This window comes from Nannobrachium achirus (assembly GCF_963921795.1).
Source record: "Nannobrachium achirus genome assembly, chromosome: 19".
Classification (NCBI taxonomy): domain Eukaryota; kingdom Metazoa; phylum Chordata; class Actinopteri; order Myctophiformes; family Myctophidae; genus Nannobrachium; species Nannobrachium achirus.
The window spans coordinates 42,682,131-42,695,068 of NC_137826.1; the positions used below are offsets into that span (position 1 = coordinate 42,682,131).

At 40.5% G+C, this 12,938-nt stretch overlaps 1 protein-coding gene across 1 annotated transcript in view; it reads right to left on the reverse strand.

The window, feature by feature from the left end:
• Window positions 1–6,757: 6,757 nt before the first annotated feature.
• Window positions 6,758–12,938, reverse strand: part of gabra1 (gamma-aminobutyric acid type A receptor subunit alpha1) — a gene marked incomplete at both ends in the record, with an annotated part of 52,132 nt that continues 45,951 nt past the window's right edge. The window contains 2 exon segments of the mRNA XM_080748361.1: window positions 6,758–7,081; window positions 8,274–8,476. Coding sequence (XP_080604487.1) covers window positions 6,758–7,081; window positions 8,274–8,476 — 527 coding nt within the window.

Below are 12,938 nucleotides of genomic sequence, written 5' to 3' on the forward strand. Positions count from 1 at the left end.
AAGTGTGTGTGCGTGCGTGTGACGTGTGTGTGTGTGTGTGTGAGAGTGTGTGCACGTAAGGCTGAGATGAGCGACTGATAGAGGAAGACCACATTGGAAAGAAAAGTCGGCTTCTTTTAGTAAGTGTTACACATCTTGCAGGAGATGAACAAGGGGGAAGGGGGGAATGTCAACCGACCGACCGCCGGTCTGACTGACCGACTAACTGACAAAACCTTTTTTTGACCGACCGACTGACTGACCGACCGACGACCAACTGATAGTGGAGGATGAATTTAATTTAGTTTTTCACTGTTCACTGCACCATGATTTAAAAATTCCTTATTTGAAAAAATGCAAGACAAGAATCCAGATTTGTTTTGGCGTCCTGAATGTTATATGTTGAACTGTTTTGGCAAAATGTATAGAGAAACCATGGCAGTTGCGCTGGTGAACGTTGTATCCATAATATGTTTATTTGTGTGTATTCTGTTTGTGGTGTATTGATGTATGTAAATTCTATATGTTTTGAGTGTGTATTATAAGCCTGTGCGGGCTGGGCATCGATTGGTGCAGGACACTATAATAAAAACATCTTTCTATGATAGAGGAAGACCACATTGAAAGGAAGAACACTTTTAAACATTTTCGTGTTTGGCAGAGACGCCTGCTAAACACGACAGCATCATTTAACTCAAATCACATTCCTCTTCGAAGTATAACTCCTGTTTGTCCCCGGCTGCCGAAGGAACAACAATGATTATCGTTCCGCAGAGCAGGTTGTCTTTGTTTGAGGAGGGATTTCAGCCAAAGGAACGTACAGATTTATTCTCCGCATGATCCATCACATCATATTCTAACAACTAGAAGCATCTGCTACTAATTCACTTGTCTTGCGTTGATGAGAGTCAATCGTTTGAGTTTATCAGGCGGAGAGCACGTCTTCTGTGCAATGATGAATGCATCTTGGTAAAGCTATGACTGCTGGGAACATTTAGCTTTTACATGATTATACTTTGAAATGTATAGACATTTATGGCGTTCTAAATTAACCCATTAAATTAAACCACTCTAGAGGAAAAATTGTTGTAATAAGGCAGTCCTATGAGAAAGGTCTAATTGAACCATACCATCGTTATTCCGGGAAGAACATTTGCCGAAAATAGCTAATCTACAGTACAAGCAAGAGATTTGGTGTAAAGGGGGGAAAAAAGAGCAGACCAAGTACACTGCCAACAAGTCAAGTTTAGCAAGTATAGAGTATTTAAGTGGTTTTATACATGCTGTAGGGCCACAATGGGCAGCAGTGGCTCATGGGTAGAGTGGCCGATAGAGCGGCCGGATGGAGAACCGCAAAGTTCCTGGTTCGATCCCATGCTCGCCCAGAGTTGGTGTCGAAGTGTCCTTGAGCAAGACTCTGAACCCTTAATTGCTCCTGATGTGTAGGTTGGTGCCTTGCATCGGTGTATGAATCTCTGGTTGAATGGGTGAATACACATATATGTGTACGCTATACGGTTATTGGAATAAAGCGCTATATAAATGCACCATTTACCATTTACCACAATGGAAACTAGTCCCCAGGACTTTTTCGTGTTATCCTTTTAGCCCAAGAGTGACTATACTTCAGTGTTTACATCTTTGAATAAAGTATTCAATCAAATCAACCTATTAAAGTTGGTCTATTACCCGAGCTATGTGGTCCTTGCATTGTTAGAGAAACCACTTCTCATGCAGTTAGAAGAAAGATACTGAAGAATACATGTCATTGTGATAATACACACTCAAGGACAGACATTTCTCTTTTCTCCTCTTTTTATTGAAAGACTTATGCAGAGAATAGAATTCTACAGGGCCGTACAGTAACCATAAAATAAATAAAAAATGGGAACTGAACATTTACAAAGGGTTCGCCCTTTTCATCCAACTCAACAGAACCCTTTGTCTATAGCCAAAACATGATGCCACCAACACATTTTGTGTGTGTGTGTGTGTGTGTGTGTGTGTGTGTGTGTGTGTGTGTGTGTGTGTGTGTGTGTGTGTGTGTGTGTGTGTGTGTGTGTGTGTGTGTGTGTGTGTGTGTGTGTCCTCACTCAAATCAACCTTTGTGCTTTAGAAAGAAAAATAAAACATTAACTGTTCATGTAATTCAAACTCAAAGGGTTTTGTAAAGAAAGAAAGAAAGAAAGAAAGAAAGAGAAAGAAATTGAGAGCCACTGTTGTATAGAGCAAGTGCCGCTGAGAACTGCAATGGAGGGCTGATGAAAGCACATGGGATGGTTTAAGATCACCCACGGATGCCTTATATACATGTTGTGTTTGCTGTGTGTATGAGTGCGAACGTAAGAGTTGGAAGCTCGGGAATGCAGCGTGTGTCACATAATTCACATTCATATAATGCATGGTGTGTACACAGACCTGACCTGGGTCAAATCCTATCTGCAAGAAATAATAATAATAATATTAATAATAATAAAGATCATTTAAACCTCTTGCAGGTTTAAAAGCACGAGGACAATTCAGATACTGTCAATTGTGGTTTGCCAATCACAGACGCGTACTGACTTTGACATACATTGCCGGTACTTTTGGACACATGGAGTTTGTCCTCAAGTGAAAGAAAGAAAGAAAGAAAGAAAGAAAGAAAGAAAGAAAGAAAGAAAGAAAGAAAGAAAGAAAGAAAGAAAGAAAGAAAGAAAGAAAGAAAGAAAGAAAGAAAGAAAGAAAGAAAGAAAGAAAATAAATGGTGTTGGAGTTGTTTTGATCTGATTCTGTTTTCCCCCTCCACAAGATTAAATAATTGAGGGGGGAAAAAAGAAGATTATAAGTTATTATAGGTCTGCCCCAGATTTTCTTTGCGTTATTGCCATATGTGTCTGGAAAAAAAAAGTGCAACCAGCAGTGAAAGAATTTCTCAGTCAACTGACATTGAACCAGAGAAAGTGAACTAAAGTAATCATATCACATTGTTATCTTTAAGATTACCCTGCATAACAATGAAAAGAAGGAAATCAATACATAAAAGAAAAAGAAATGGCTAATGGATGCACAGCTGAGAAAAGAGCTAAGCTCTTCTTTCTTTTTTTTCTTTTTTACAATATGTTGTGTCTGAAACATAAACGCCCAAGGAGATAAAAAGTTAGATGACATGGTTCAAAGCTGTCCTTGCATAGCACAAAGCTGACTAAGTAAATGTAATGATATCTGTATGTTCTAAATGTGCAAAATGCATAACAATAAGTTGAAAATACAAACAATATTCATCATCATCATCATCATCATCATCATTTTAGGTAATGTCTTCATTAATAAAGAGTCAAATACGTTATGCATTATGTATTTTACATATGTATATATATATTCTTTTCATCATGGTAATAAACATCCATACAATAGTTTAGAATTGAAATATCTATATATTTATATTTATACATCTCTTCAACCCTGAACTTTAGAACTCCTCGACTTTCTGGCTGTAATACTGTGTACAGTTGATTTGCTGAGACTGCTTGCGAGTATCCTGAACGATTTCTTTTTGCCACGAGGGGGACATATTCTGTATTGTTGGAAAGGGTAATGGGACTTCTAACAATAGTAACAACTGCCAGTCTCTCTCTGTCTCTCTCTCTCTGTCTCTCTGGGCTTTCTCCCGCTGGGGATAGCATGACCTCTTCACCCCCAGTGCACAAACACACAGAGTATGTTGGGTCCTGTGAAACTTATTTAAAAAAAGCCTGGCCAAAGGCCCCTGGATGCCTTTACAATGTCCCATCCTGCATGCTCTCCAATGACAATTCTGAGCTTTCCTTTTTTTTCTGACAAGAAGCGATCGCTGATGGCTTCATAGCTGATTAGGTGTGTGTGTGTGTGTGCATGCGTGCATGTGTGTGTGCGTGCGTGCAGTGGGGGTAGTGTAAAGCTGCGATGGAGAATGCCCCATGTTTAGAAAAGCCCTTGCTAATTCATATTGCTACATTAACTTAATTCCAGACCGTTCTAAACCTGCACGTAAATTTTGAGAAGATGCACACGTTTATGCGTACGTTCATAGACGACATAGACAAAACATGTAAGCAAAGTAAAAACAAGTACTTATGTCACATGTTTGTTTCCGTTGTTGAGTTGGTTTTCTTTTATCAGCTGACAAATTGGACATCTTGCTACAAAAATATAAAAAAAATAACAATCTCAAATACCTTCGTATAGATCTACAAACCCTCTGTGTAAAAACACGGCTCCCGCAAAGTTAAGAATATTCGTGCCACTACGACGTCCCTCTGTCTTTGTCTCTCTTATGGCCCGTCCACATCCCTCAGAGTCTCACACTAACAAGCAGCAACAAAAAAGGTTTTCCAAACAGGCATGTGATACTAAAAGGCAGTGTAGCTGGTACTTTCTGAGCATTGTGTCTTAATAAGACCATTTTCTCCCAGCAGCCATATTCACACACAGTACTGTAGTTGTCCAATAGCATCAATGGTGCTAATTATTATGCTTGTGTTGCATTCAAACATTGCATCAAACCGAGTCAGTGTAGCGTGCCGTGTTGTTGTGAATAGCGATGGGACGATATGAAAATTTCATATCACGATTATTGTGACCAAAGAAATCGCGATTTACGATATTATCGCGATAATCAAAATGTCTCCCAACATCCATTATCCTGGGGCGGAACATTTGCCAAAAAATAGCCGTTCTACAAGCTCACAACGCGTCGCAACGCAAGACATTTGATAGAGAGTGAAAAAAGACTGTATCAAGTGCGTATATTATAAGTACCTTTTACCAATTATAGAGGGTTTAAGTGGTACTGGATATGCAGCTCAGCAAATAAAAGGTGAATTGATCCCAGCGCATGACAGGAGGACGATATCACGATAAATTAAATCTCCACGGTACGATTATCGTGAGTGTTTTTTATCACGATAAACGATAATATCGCTTATCGTCCCATCCCTAGTTGTGAAACGGCTCTGCTAGAGTGAGCAAATGCAACAGAGCCTCAACCAAAGCTCACAACACAACACATCGCCACATATTGTGAGCTCAGAGATCTGCTATTCAAGTTGTATTTTTTTTCCCGAATGCCCAAAATAGGGATGCCAGGTTAAAATGTGTATTGTAGCACACGAGAAGAAAGTAACATTACGCAACTATTTGTGTTAATATGGCTGCCATGAAAAAAAGGTATATTTTCAACACTGGGGGGGAGGATGGGAACGGAGGTGAAACGGATGGATGGGGTACACCGTACACGGTGGGGATAGAAAAAGCACACAATCTACAGAACTGTTCTATTCCACAATATTTAGCCTACCTACTCCTGTGACGTTACTGTACTCTTGCGGTGATGCTATTATGTTCTTTGGGAAATGGTATTAAGCCCAAGCCTTTTGGCTATTGTAACTCTGGTGCTATGTATTCCACAAAAGCCAAAGAACAAAAAAAAAGTAAAGAACAATTTTTTTTAATGTTTAAATATAAAATGCATTCCGACATGTAAGATGAGTTTTACATTCTTTCACACTACCCGCCACATCCCAATTTTGACATTTTTGTTGTTATCGTTCCTCATATGTTTTTTCACGTGTGGACAGTTAAATAAGCAATTGAATAATACTGCATTCTACCTCAGACGTTGATCGTGAAAGCAAATGATCAATGGGACGCTATTTTCTGATTTATACTTGGTTGCGACGATCTAAAAGCTCACAACACATCACGTTACGTGGGCGTTGAGAGCTTGTAGAACAGGTATTTTCGACACGGGACAATGTTGACGCGACTAAGTATAATTCAGACTTTGCAAGAAACAGTCACTTGGGTGTGAAGTAGACAAGTCATCACTCTTCTCATGGAAAGTATCATGGCCGTGGGAAAAAAGCAAACATTTTGAATGAACATACCCTTTAGTTACACGTAAGCAAAGCTCGAACAAAATATTGACATCTCTAAAACTTGATCATATTTACAATACTTTCAACGTAAATGGCTAGTATCATTAACGCTGAGCACAAAGATAGATGGATTTGTCTCATATTTTCTTGAATCTTTAAATAAATAATGTCTCTACAGATATGTTTTATTGCTATTGCAGAAACCTCTATAAATAACCTTTTTTTAAATAAAAAAAATCATTAACCTAAAAAAAAACCAGCAACATCTACAGAAAATGGAATAGCAAAAAAAGAAGAACAAAATAAAGAATAAATAAAACAAAATAAGCCAAACTAAGCCACCTGTCAGTGTTGACCTGTCATTGAAATAAATAGATTAAAACAAACCGATGGCCTGCCCATGCAAATACACAATTGTCTTTTACAATGTCAATGGTTTAATGTTCAACATCAACTCAAAACAAAATATAAGAATTAAGAAAGCAAACAGACAAACAAAAGACCCTTGACAATTTTGGGCTATGTGCAGTTTAAGAAAAGCATTCTCTTGGGTATATATTTATTTATAGCATTATTTTCTTCGTAGCATTCTCCCCATTTCCATCAATACACGTTCAAAAGTCACCATGTTTCTCTCACGCTTCTTTTTTTAACTTTCTCTTTCTCTCTCTCTTTTTTTTTATTATTTTTCAAAATATTTGAATTCATGTGAACGTAGAAGCGACGCAGCCACTGGGAGATCAGACCAGTATGGACACCTTTTATTTTTTTATTTTTTATCAGAAAATAAACCCTTTTTTTTCTGAGGAAGAAGGAGAGAAAAAAATAATAATACAAGTAGAAGTTATAGAGGGGGGGGGGGGGGGGGGTCAAATGTGGTATTAATGGGCATTCATGGCGCCCTGCAACTTGGGCTTTTTATTCAAGTAAGTTGCCCAGTAGACCAGGTTGAAGGTTCCAAAGAGCAGGGGGAAGGCTATTCTGGCGATCCTGTCGATCTTGCTGACGCTGTTGAAGGTCTTCTTGGCCTCGGGGGGCTTGGGCTTGGGCTCCTCCTTGGGCTCGGTGGGGGGCGGCGGGGCGCTCTTGGCGATGGTGGCAAGGCCAGGGTCCCGGGCGATGTTGGGCGCGAAGGCTGTTGCTGTGGCTGCCGGGTAGGCCGTCGTGTTGTTCTTCTTCAGGAGAGATTCCTTCTTTTTCTTTTGCTGATGTTTTTTTGGGGTTTTTGTTTAGATTTTTTTTTCCCCGTTGGGGGGGTGGTGGGGTTGGGAAAAGTAACAAGGATAAAAAGTTCAGCATTTTGCCATCATCAAAGCTCGAGCAGAATATGTGAAATGGTCATGGTTGTGAGGCTGAATTTCGTCGTTGTCGGGTGAAAACCTTGTATGTCCAAAATCGTTCGTTTTGTATTTATCATTTTAAAAATGATCTAAACCAGTGAAAATAGCCGATCTACAAGCACACAACGCCTCGCACCGGGAGGCGTTGTGTGCTTGTAGATCTGCTAATTTCACTTGTTTTGTGCTTGTGATGAAGCAGTGATGAAACATTATAATTTGAAACTTGGAGATACAAGGTTTCTGCCCGACAGCGACGATGTATTACTTGCCGTCAGAAAAGAATAAGAAAAGAAAATGCTGATGTTTATTTTTTCCGACATCAAGAGAAAACCATACTGCGGGGTCTTTGAGTTTACAAAGCATAAACTATAAACGTGGTGGCATTCAGCATAGCTTTGTGCTGTAATTGCACATTATTCATATGGATAGCAAAAAGTGAAATATTCACTGATCCACCGAGCATTTGCCTCAAATCAAATCTTTAGCCATCAATTCTTTGATTTAAAAAAACAGCTGGAGACACAGTTGTGTGTCGCTAACTGCGGTGTAGAGACAAGCCGGAGCAGCCAGAGAAACAATAAACTATTAATGTTCACGTCATGTCTCATGAATCTCATTTGCTGTGAGATGAGTAAGCGACAACAAATATTTCCTGGTCTAGTTCCCTCAACAAGGAAGTGCTAACTGTCCCAGTCGGGGAGGGAATTACCCTCTTTGAAATATAATGGCATCATTCTCATACACTTTTATATACTGTATCCTATACTAGAATAATAGAAATGAACCATAAGTGTTTAGTAAATAAATAAATACTGAACGTTTGGTCACTTTAAACGTATTGCAAGTTCATGTATTAGAAAATATCAGTATGTACAGTATATACGTGAGGTACAGTTACATAACCACTTTCAACCTACTGTCCCACTCTTGATCATGTCATCATGAGTGAAAATAGCAGATCTGCAAGCCATTCGTCTTATGACAAAGTACATATAGGGCTTGAGGGCTTTATGTCTGTACATAATTCATAGTTGACGATTAACATAGCTTGACATACCTTCTCTGGCACTACACTCTTTCCGTCCCAGGCGTATCCCCTCTTGGTGAAGTAGTTGACTGTGGCGAACTCGATGAGCGCAGAGAAGACGAAGGCATAGCAGACGGCGATGAACCAGTCCATGGCCGTGGCGTAGGCCACTTTGGGGAGGGAGTTCCTGGCGCTGATACTGAGTGTGGTCATGGTCAGCACAGTGGTCACCCCTGTAGGAGACAAGAGAGAGAGAGAGAGAAAGAATAATAGTGAGGAAATTGAAACTCGTGTCTCGGAATGTGTAACAGTGTTGTTCCATGTTCATCCAGTGATACAACCAGTAAGGGCGAGAAGAGGCCGTCGCACTGAAACAACAGGGACTGACACAATATGTCCATATATTAGTATTATTAGGCTATGTATAGTATTTTGGAGGTTTAAATCAAGTGCCGTTTGGCCAAACACTACTCTCACTCAGGGCAGAGTGTGACAGCATTCCCAGATATGGGCTTAATATTGATGACATCAGGGATTTTGGCCATATATGGACATGAGGCGTGACACACGGATGGACGGACATGATCTGCAGGTTTTCATACTAAATGCGACCGACGGTCGCAATATCCCACAAGGGAAAATCACAGCACTTAAGGTTACAAAGTTACAGGTACAAGTATGAAAAAGAAAAAGTATTGTCGTGTACAGTCAAAAATAATGCAAACAAAGCAAAGAAATAAAAAGCATCAACAATACAGAGTAATTGGACGTAAAACCAAATAAAGTGTCCATAACAGTCAGTGCTAATTGTCTCACTGTTATCTTGTCAAAGTGGGTGCCATTCTCTGCCCTTGAAACACATACAGCAGGGCTGTAGCTTGTAGAGGCTTGTTGTGCCATAATTGTTTATAAAAATAAAAAATTAAACAATGTTATTGCTAGTTTGTACAATGCATTGTCAGGAGGTTTGACGCGATCAGATAGAAATGTTTATATTTAATATTGAAATATTGTTTGTACCGTCGCTGTCTTGTTTGTGTTCATACTGTAGATAGGAAAAACAGTGCCCTACAGGTAAAAGATAAAAAGCCTTGCTGAGCATGCTGAGATTATTTCCAGAATTTCCGCCAAGAGGCAAACCTGTTCAGTGTCACGTCACGTAACACATTGTGTTAACCGCGCGAATCACATGAATTGGTACCAGGTCAATTAGCCATATGCTTAAAGCTGCAATCTGTAAGTTGAACATCCTCGATGGAGAGCGCTAATTGGCCAACTGTAACACCCACCATGGGAAAAACAAACATCCACCGCTCATGCAAGAGGGAATACCCGCTTGTCCAAGGGAGATATTGGGCTTATGGGCTTCAGGCAGGGTTGCCTGTCAACCAGAAGGTGTCCATATATATACCTGTTTTGTTTTTGGGTTATTTATTTACACATGCAGGGTTGTAGCTGAGCACATGTGCTCGTTTTCAGCAATGCCCTGCACATTAGGGCATTCACCAAATATTCAAATATTCGAATATCAAAGTCACTATTCGACGTTGTTCACTTGAGTCGAATATTTGCTTATTTTAATTTTTTTATTGTTTTCTCATATATATATATATATATATATATATATAAAGCTTGGCTAGATAGGAAGTCATAAGAATGAGTTGTCAATGCCCCTGGTGGATGAATTTGTTAATCAGGGGTTCTCAAACCTTTTTAGGCCGTGACCCCCAAAATAAACATACTTGAACTGGGGACCCCCACCCTGACAAGCACTTGGAATTGTAGGTATTACATTTAATGTGACTCGGTTCCGCAGATAAATATGTGAAAATAGCAGATCTACATGCTCACAATGCCTCGCCTCTTGCTTACTTAATATTTGACAGTTTGGCCAGTCCTGTCAAATATTCGACTATTCAAATACTTTGAGGTTGAATAATTCGAGTACTAAAAATCACTATTCGTGAATGCCCTACTGCACATAGACAACAGACTCCTTTAATCTTTAGGCCACTGCTGTCCCAAATATACTATACAGATTTGTAAAGATATGAAGAGAAAGATTAACTAGAAAATGTTCAGATAGTGATTAATTTCAGCAGTCATGTACAGTAGGTTTACACTATAACATTTGAAGGATCAGACCCAGACCCTTATCCAGACCTCAGTCTCTAGTACAACACCTTGACTACTGTATTTCGCTCCTTACTGGCCTCCCAGCATGTGCACTTAAGCTCCTCCAAATGATCCAGAATGCCGCAGCATGCTTGCTCTTCAACCAGTTTTTCACATGTCTCCCCCTTCTCCACTCCCTCCATTGGCTCCCAGTTACATCCCGCACAGAGTACACAACACTGATGTTGGCCTACAAAGTGACCAAATGTATGCCTACCCCATATCTTCAAAGTCTGGCCCAACCCTACAACCCCTTGCGCTTCCCTAAAACATCTTCGACAACACTCCACATGTCCCACACTCCCTTCCAGTGGTGCAATGGTGATTCAATGTTTGGGGGGTCGTGAACGTCGCTCAACACCTACTATACAGGTCTATTGATATGCATATAGGCTTGTTTCTTTGTTAAAACAGTTGTCGAGGTGTGAACTTGGGGGGGGGGTGCGAGACCCCGGCTCAGAAAAGACATGGGTCGTCGGGGGCGCGCGACCCAAGACTACGGCAACACTGCTCCGTTCTGGCATTTGTTGAACCGGCATCCTGTAGTTTTGATATTATATTTTTTAGACTGATACTAGGTTCTTGGTTTACCTATGATCCTGGATTACTGAGGCAATGCATTGCATTTGATGTATGTGTTTTATCTTGGCTTACTTTAGTGCCTTTGGATGAAGTGTCTGCTAAATGCCTACATTGTTAATTCATTCATTAATGTATTACTACCATGTGGCCTTTGAAGCTCTTGATTTCAACATTCAGCCGAAATGGCAAATCTACAAGCTCACAATGCATCGTGTTCATGCAACACATTGTGAGCTTGTAAATAATTACTTTGTTTTGGCAAAGATATTTAGTGTTGAGCTAAAACAGTAGGGGTCCTAGTATAGAAACCTGGGTGACTCAACTAAGTATGGGGTTTAAGTGGTTATGTTGAGTTTTGTACCCTCTTTATGCTGTCTCTTCTTTTTACAAATCCACATGTCAAGATTGAAGGCCCTGTACTTAATGCCATATCAACACAGCTGACTGGCGATTCCCCAAGTATGGCACAAGGTGAAAGTGCACAGGACACCTTTCTGAATTCTCTAAAACTCACTCTAACTCATGCAGCAGCCTCCCCTCCCCAAGTGACCATATTCAAATGATGTCCATTTAGTACATACATCGTACAGTGGTGGCTGTCACGTGTGGTTTCCCATTTGGGATCGAACAGGTGAAACAAATAAGGCATACAGTAGTAGCTCTTACGAGGATTCCCAATATCTGGTACAATCAGTATGCCCCTGGTGGGGCCCACACATTCCTAGGATCCTAGAAATGAATTTAGGGTAAGTGATATTTTTTGTTGTTAAAAGAAGCATTAAATATTATGCTAGTCCTTGATATAGAGTGTTTGTTCATTAATGGGAGTCTTCCTGTCTCTCAAGCTCTTTAGTAAACAGAACTTGCATTTTCAGGTCAAGATACCATTTTCCATCAGGAAAGAGAACTAGCACAGCATACTGATTAAACAAGTGAAATTGGAAGTGGGGACACCAAGAAACGAGCAGGTAAAATTAGAACTGGAACAGTCTACATTTTAAGCTGAACATTTCCCTGTTTATTAAAGAGCTGGAGAGGCGGGGAGACCCTTGTTACAGAACAAACGCTATAACAACCAGTAAAGCCTCGATCAGAGTCTGCGGTGAAGAGCTATCCATTACAAATTTGAGGTGGAAAGTCAGAAAATAAGTGAAGGCCATCATAGTCCGTCACGGTGGAGTCCTATTCCCCGTGACTGACTGGTCTAGATCGACCAGTCAGTGAACGGGGTGAAGAGCCGACCTGTCTGATAGTAAAAACAGAGAGATGTGTCGGGACTTGCGGTGGAAAGCTCTTCACCGATGAAATGACGTAACGTTGTAGTTTCATGACTCAAAAAGACTACACCGCGGTGGATAGCCTTCCACCGCGGAGCCGACTCTGATCGAGGCTTAAGACTCCCTAATCGGGAGATAAGCGAATCAAGCGACTGTCAAGTCGCATGTATACACAACCCCATGGTGGCGCTTGAAGAGGGGCATGTGAGAAAGGGGATGGAGGTTGCTGGAGATAAGAGTGCCGTAGATAAGAGTAGGGCCAAAAGTGTGATGTGATGTGACGTGACGGACAGACTGACAGACAGCCGGTGGAGGTTTTTATAGTAACTGATTACTATCAGAATATAGTGCTTTAACCTTTTAACAAACATTTTTTTTAACCAAAACATATACATTATTATTATTATTTTGTATCAAATCGGATCCCATGGCCTAATGCAATATCAAACTGGCGGTCCTTCCAATGTAAAAGGTTGAGAATCGCTGCAGTGTGCGATGTGCTGTTAGCACAAGACATGCCAGGGCGCTCATTAGCGATGGCGGAGGTGAGAAGCTGTATGGGAAGGGAGAGGAAGCAGGTCAGAGCGTATCTGACGGTGCATTGCTCATCCACACGGACCGCTGCAGATGTTTACACACCAAACAACAACATCCGTCCTGC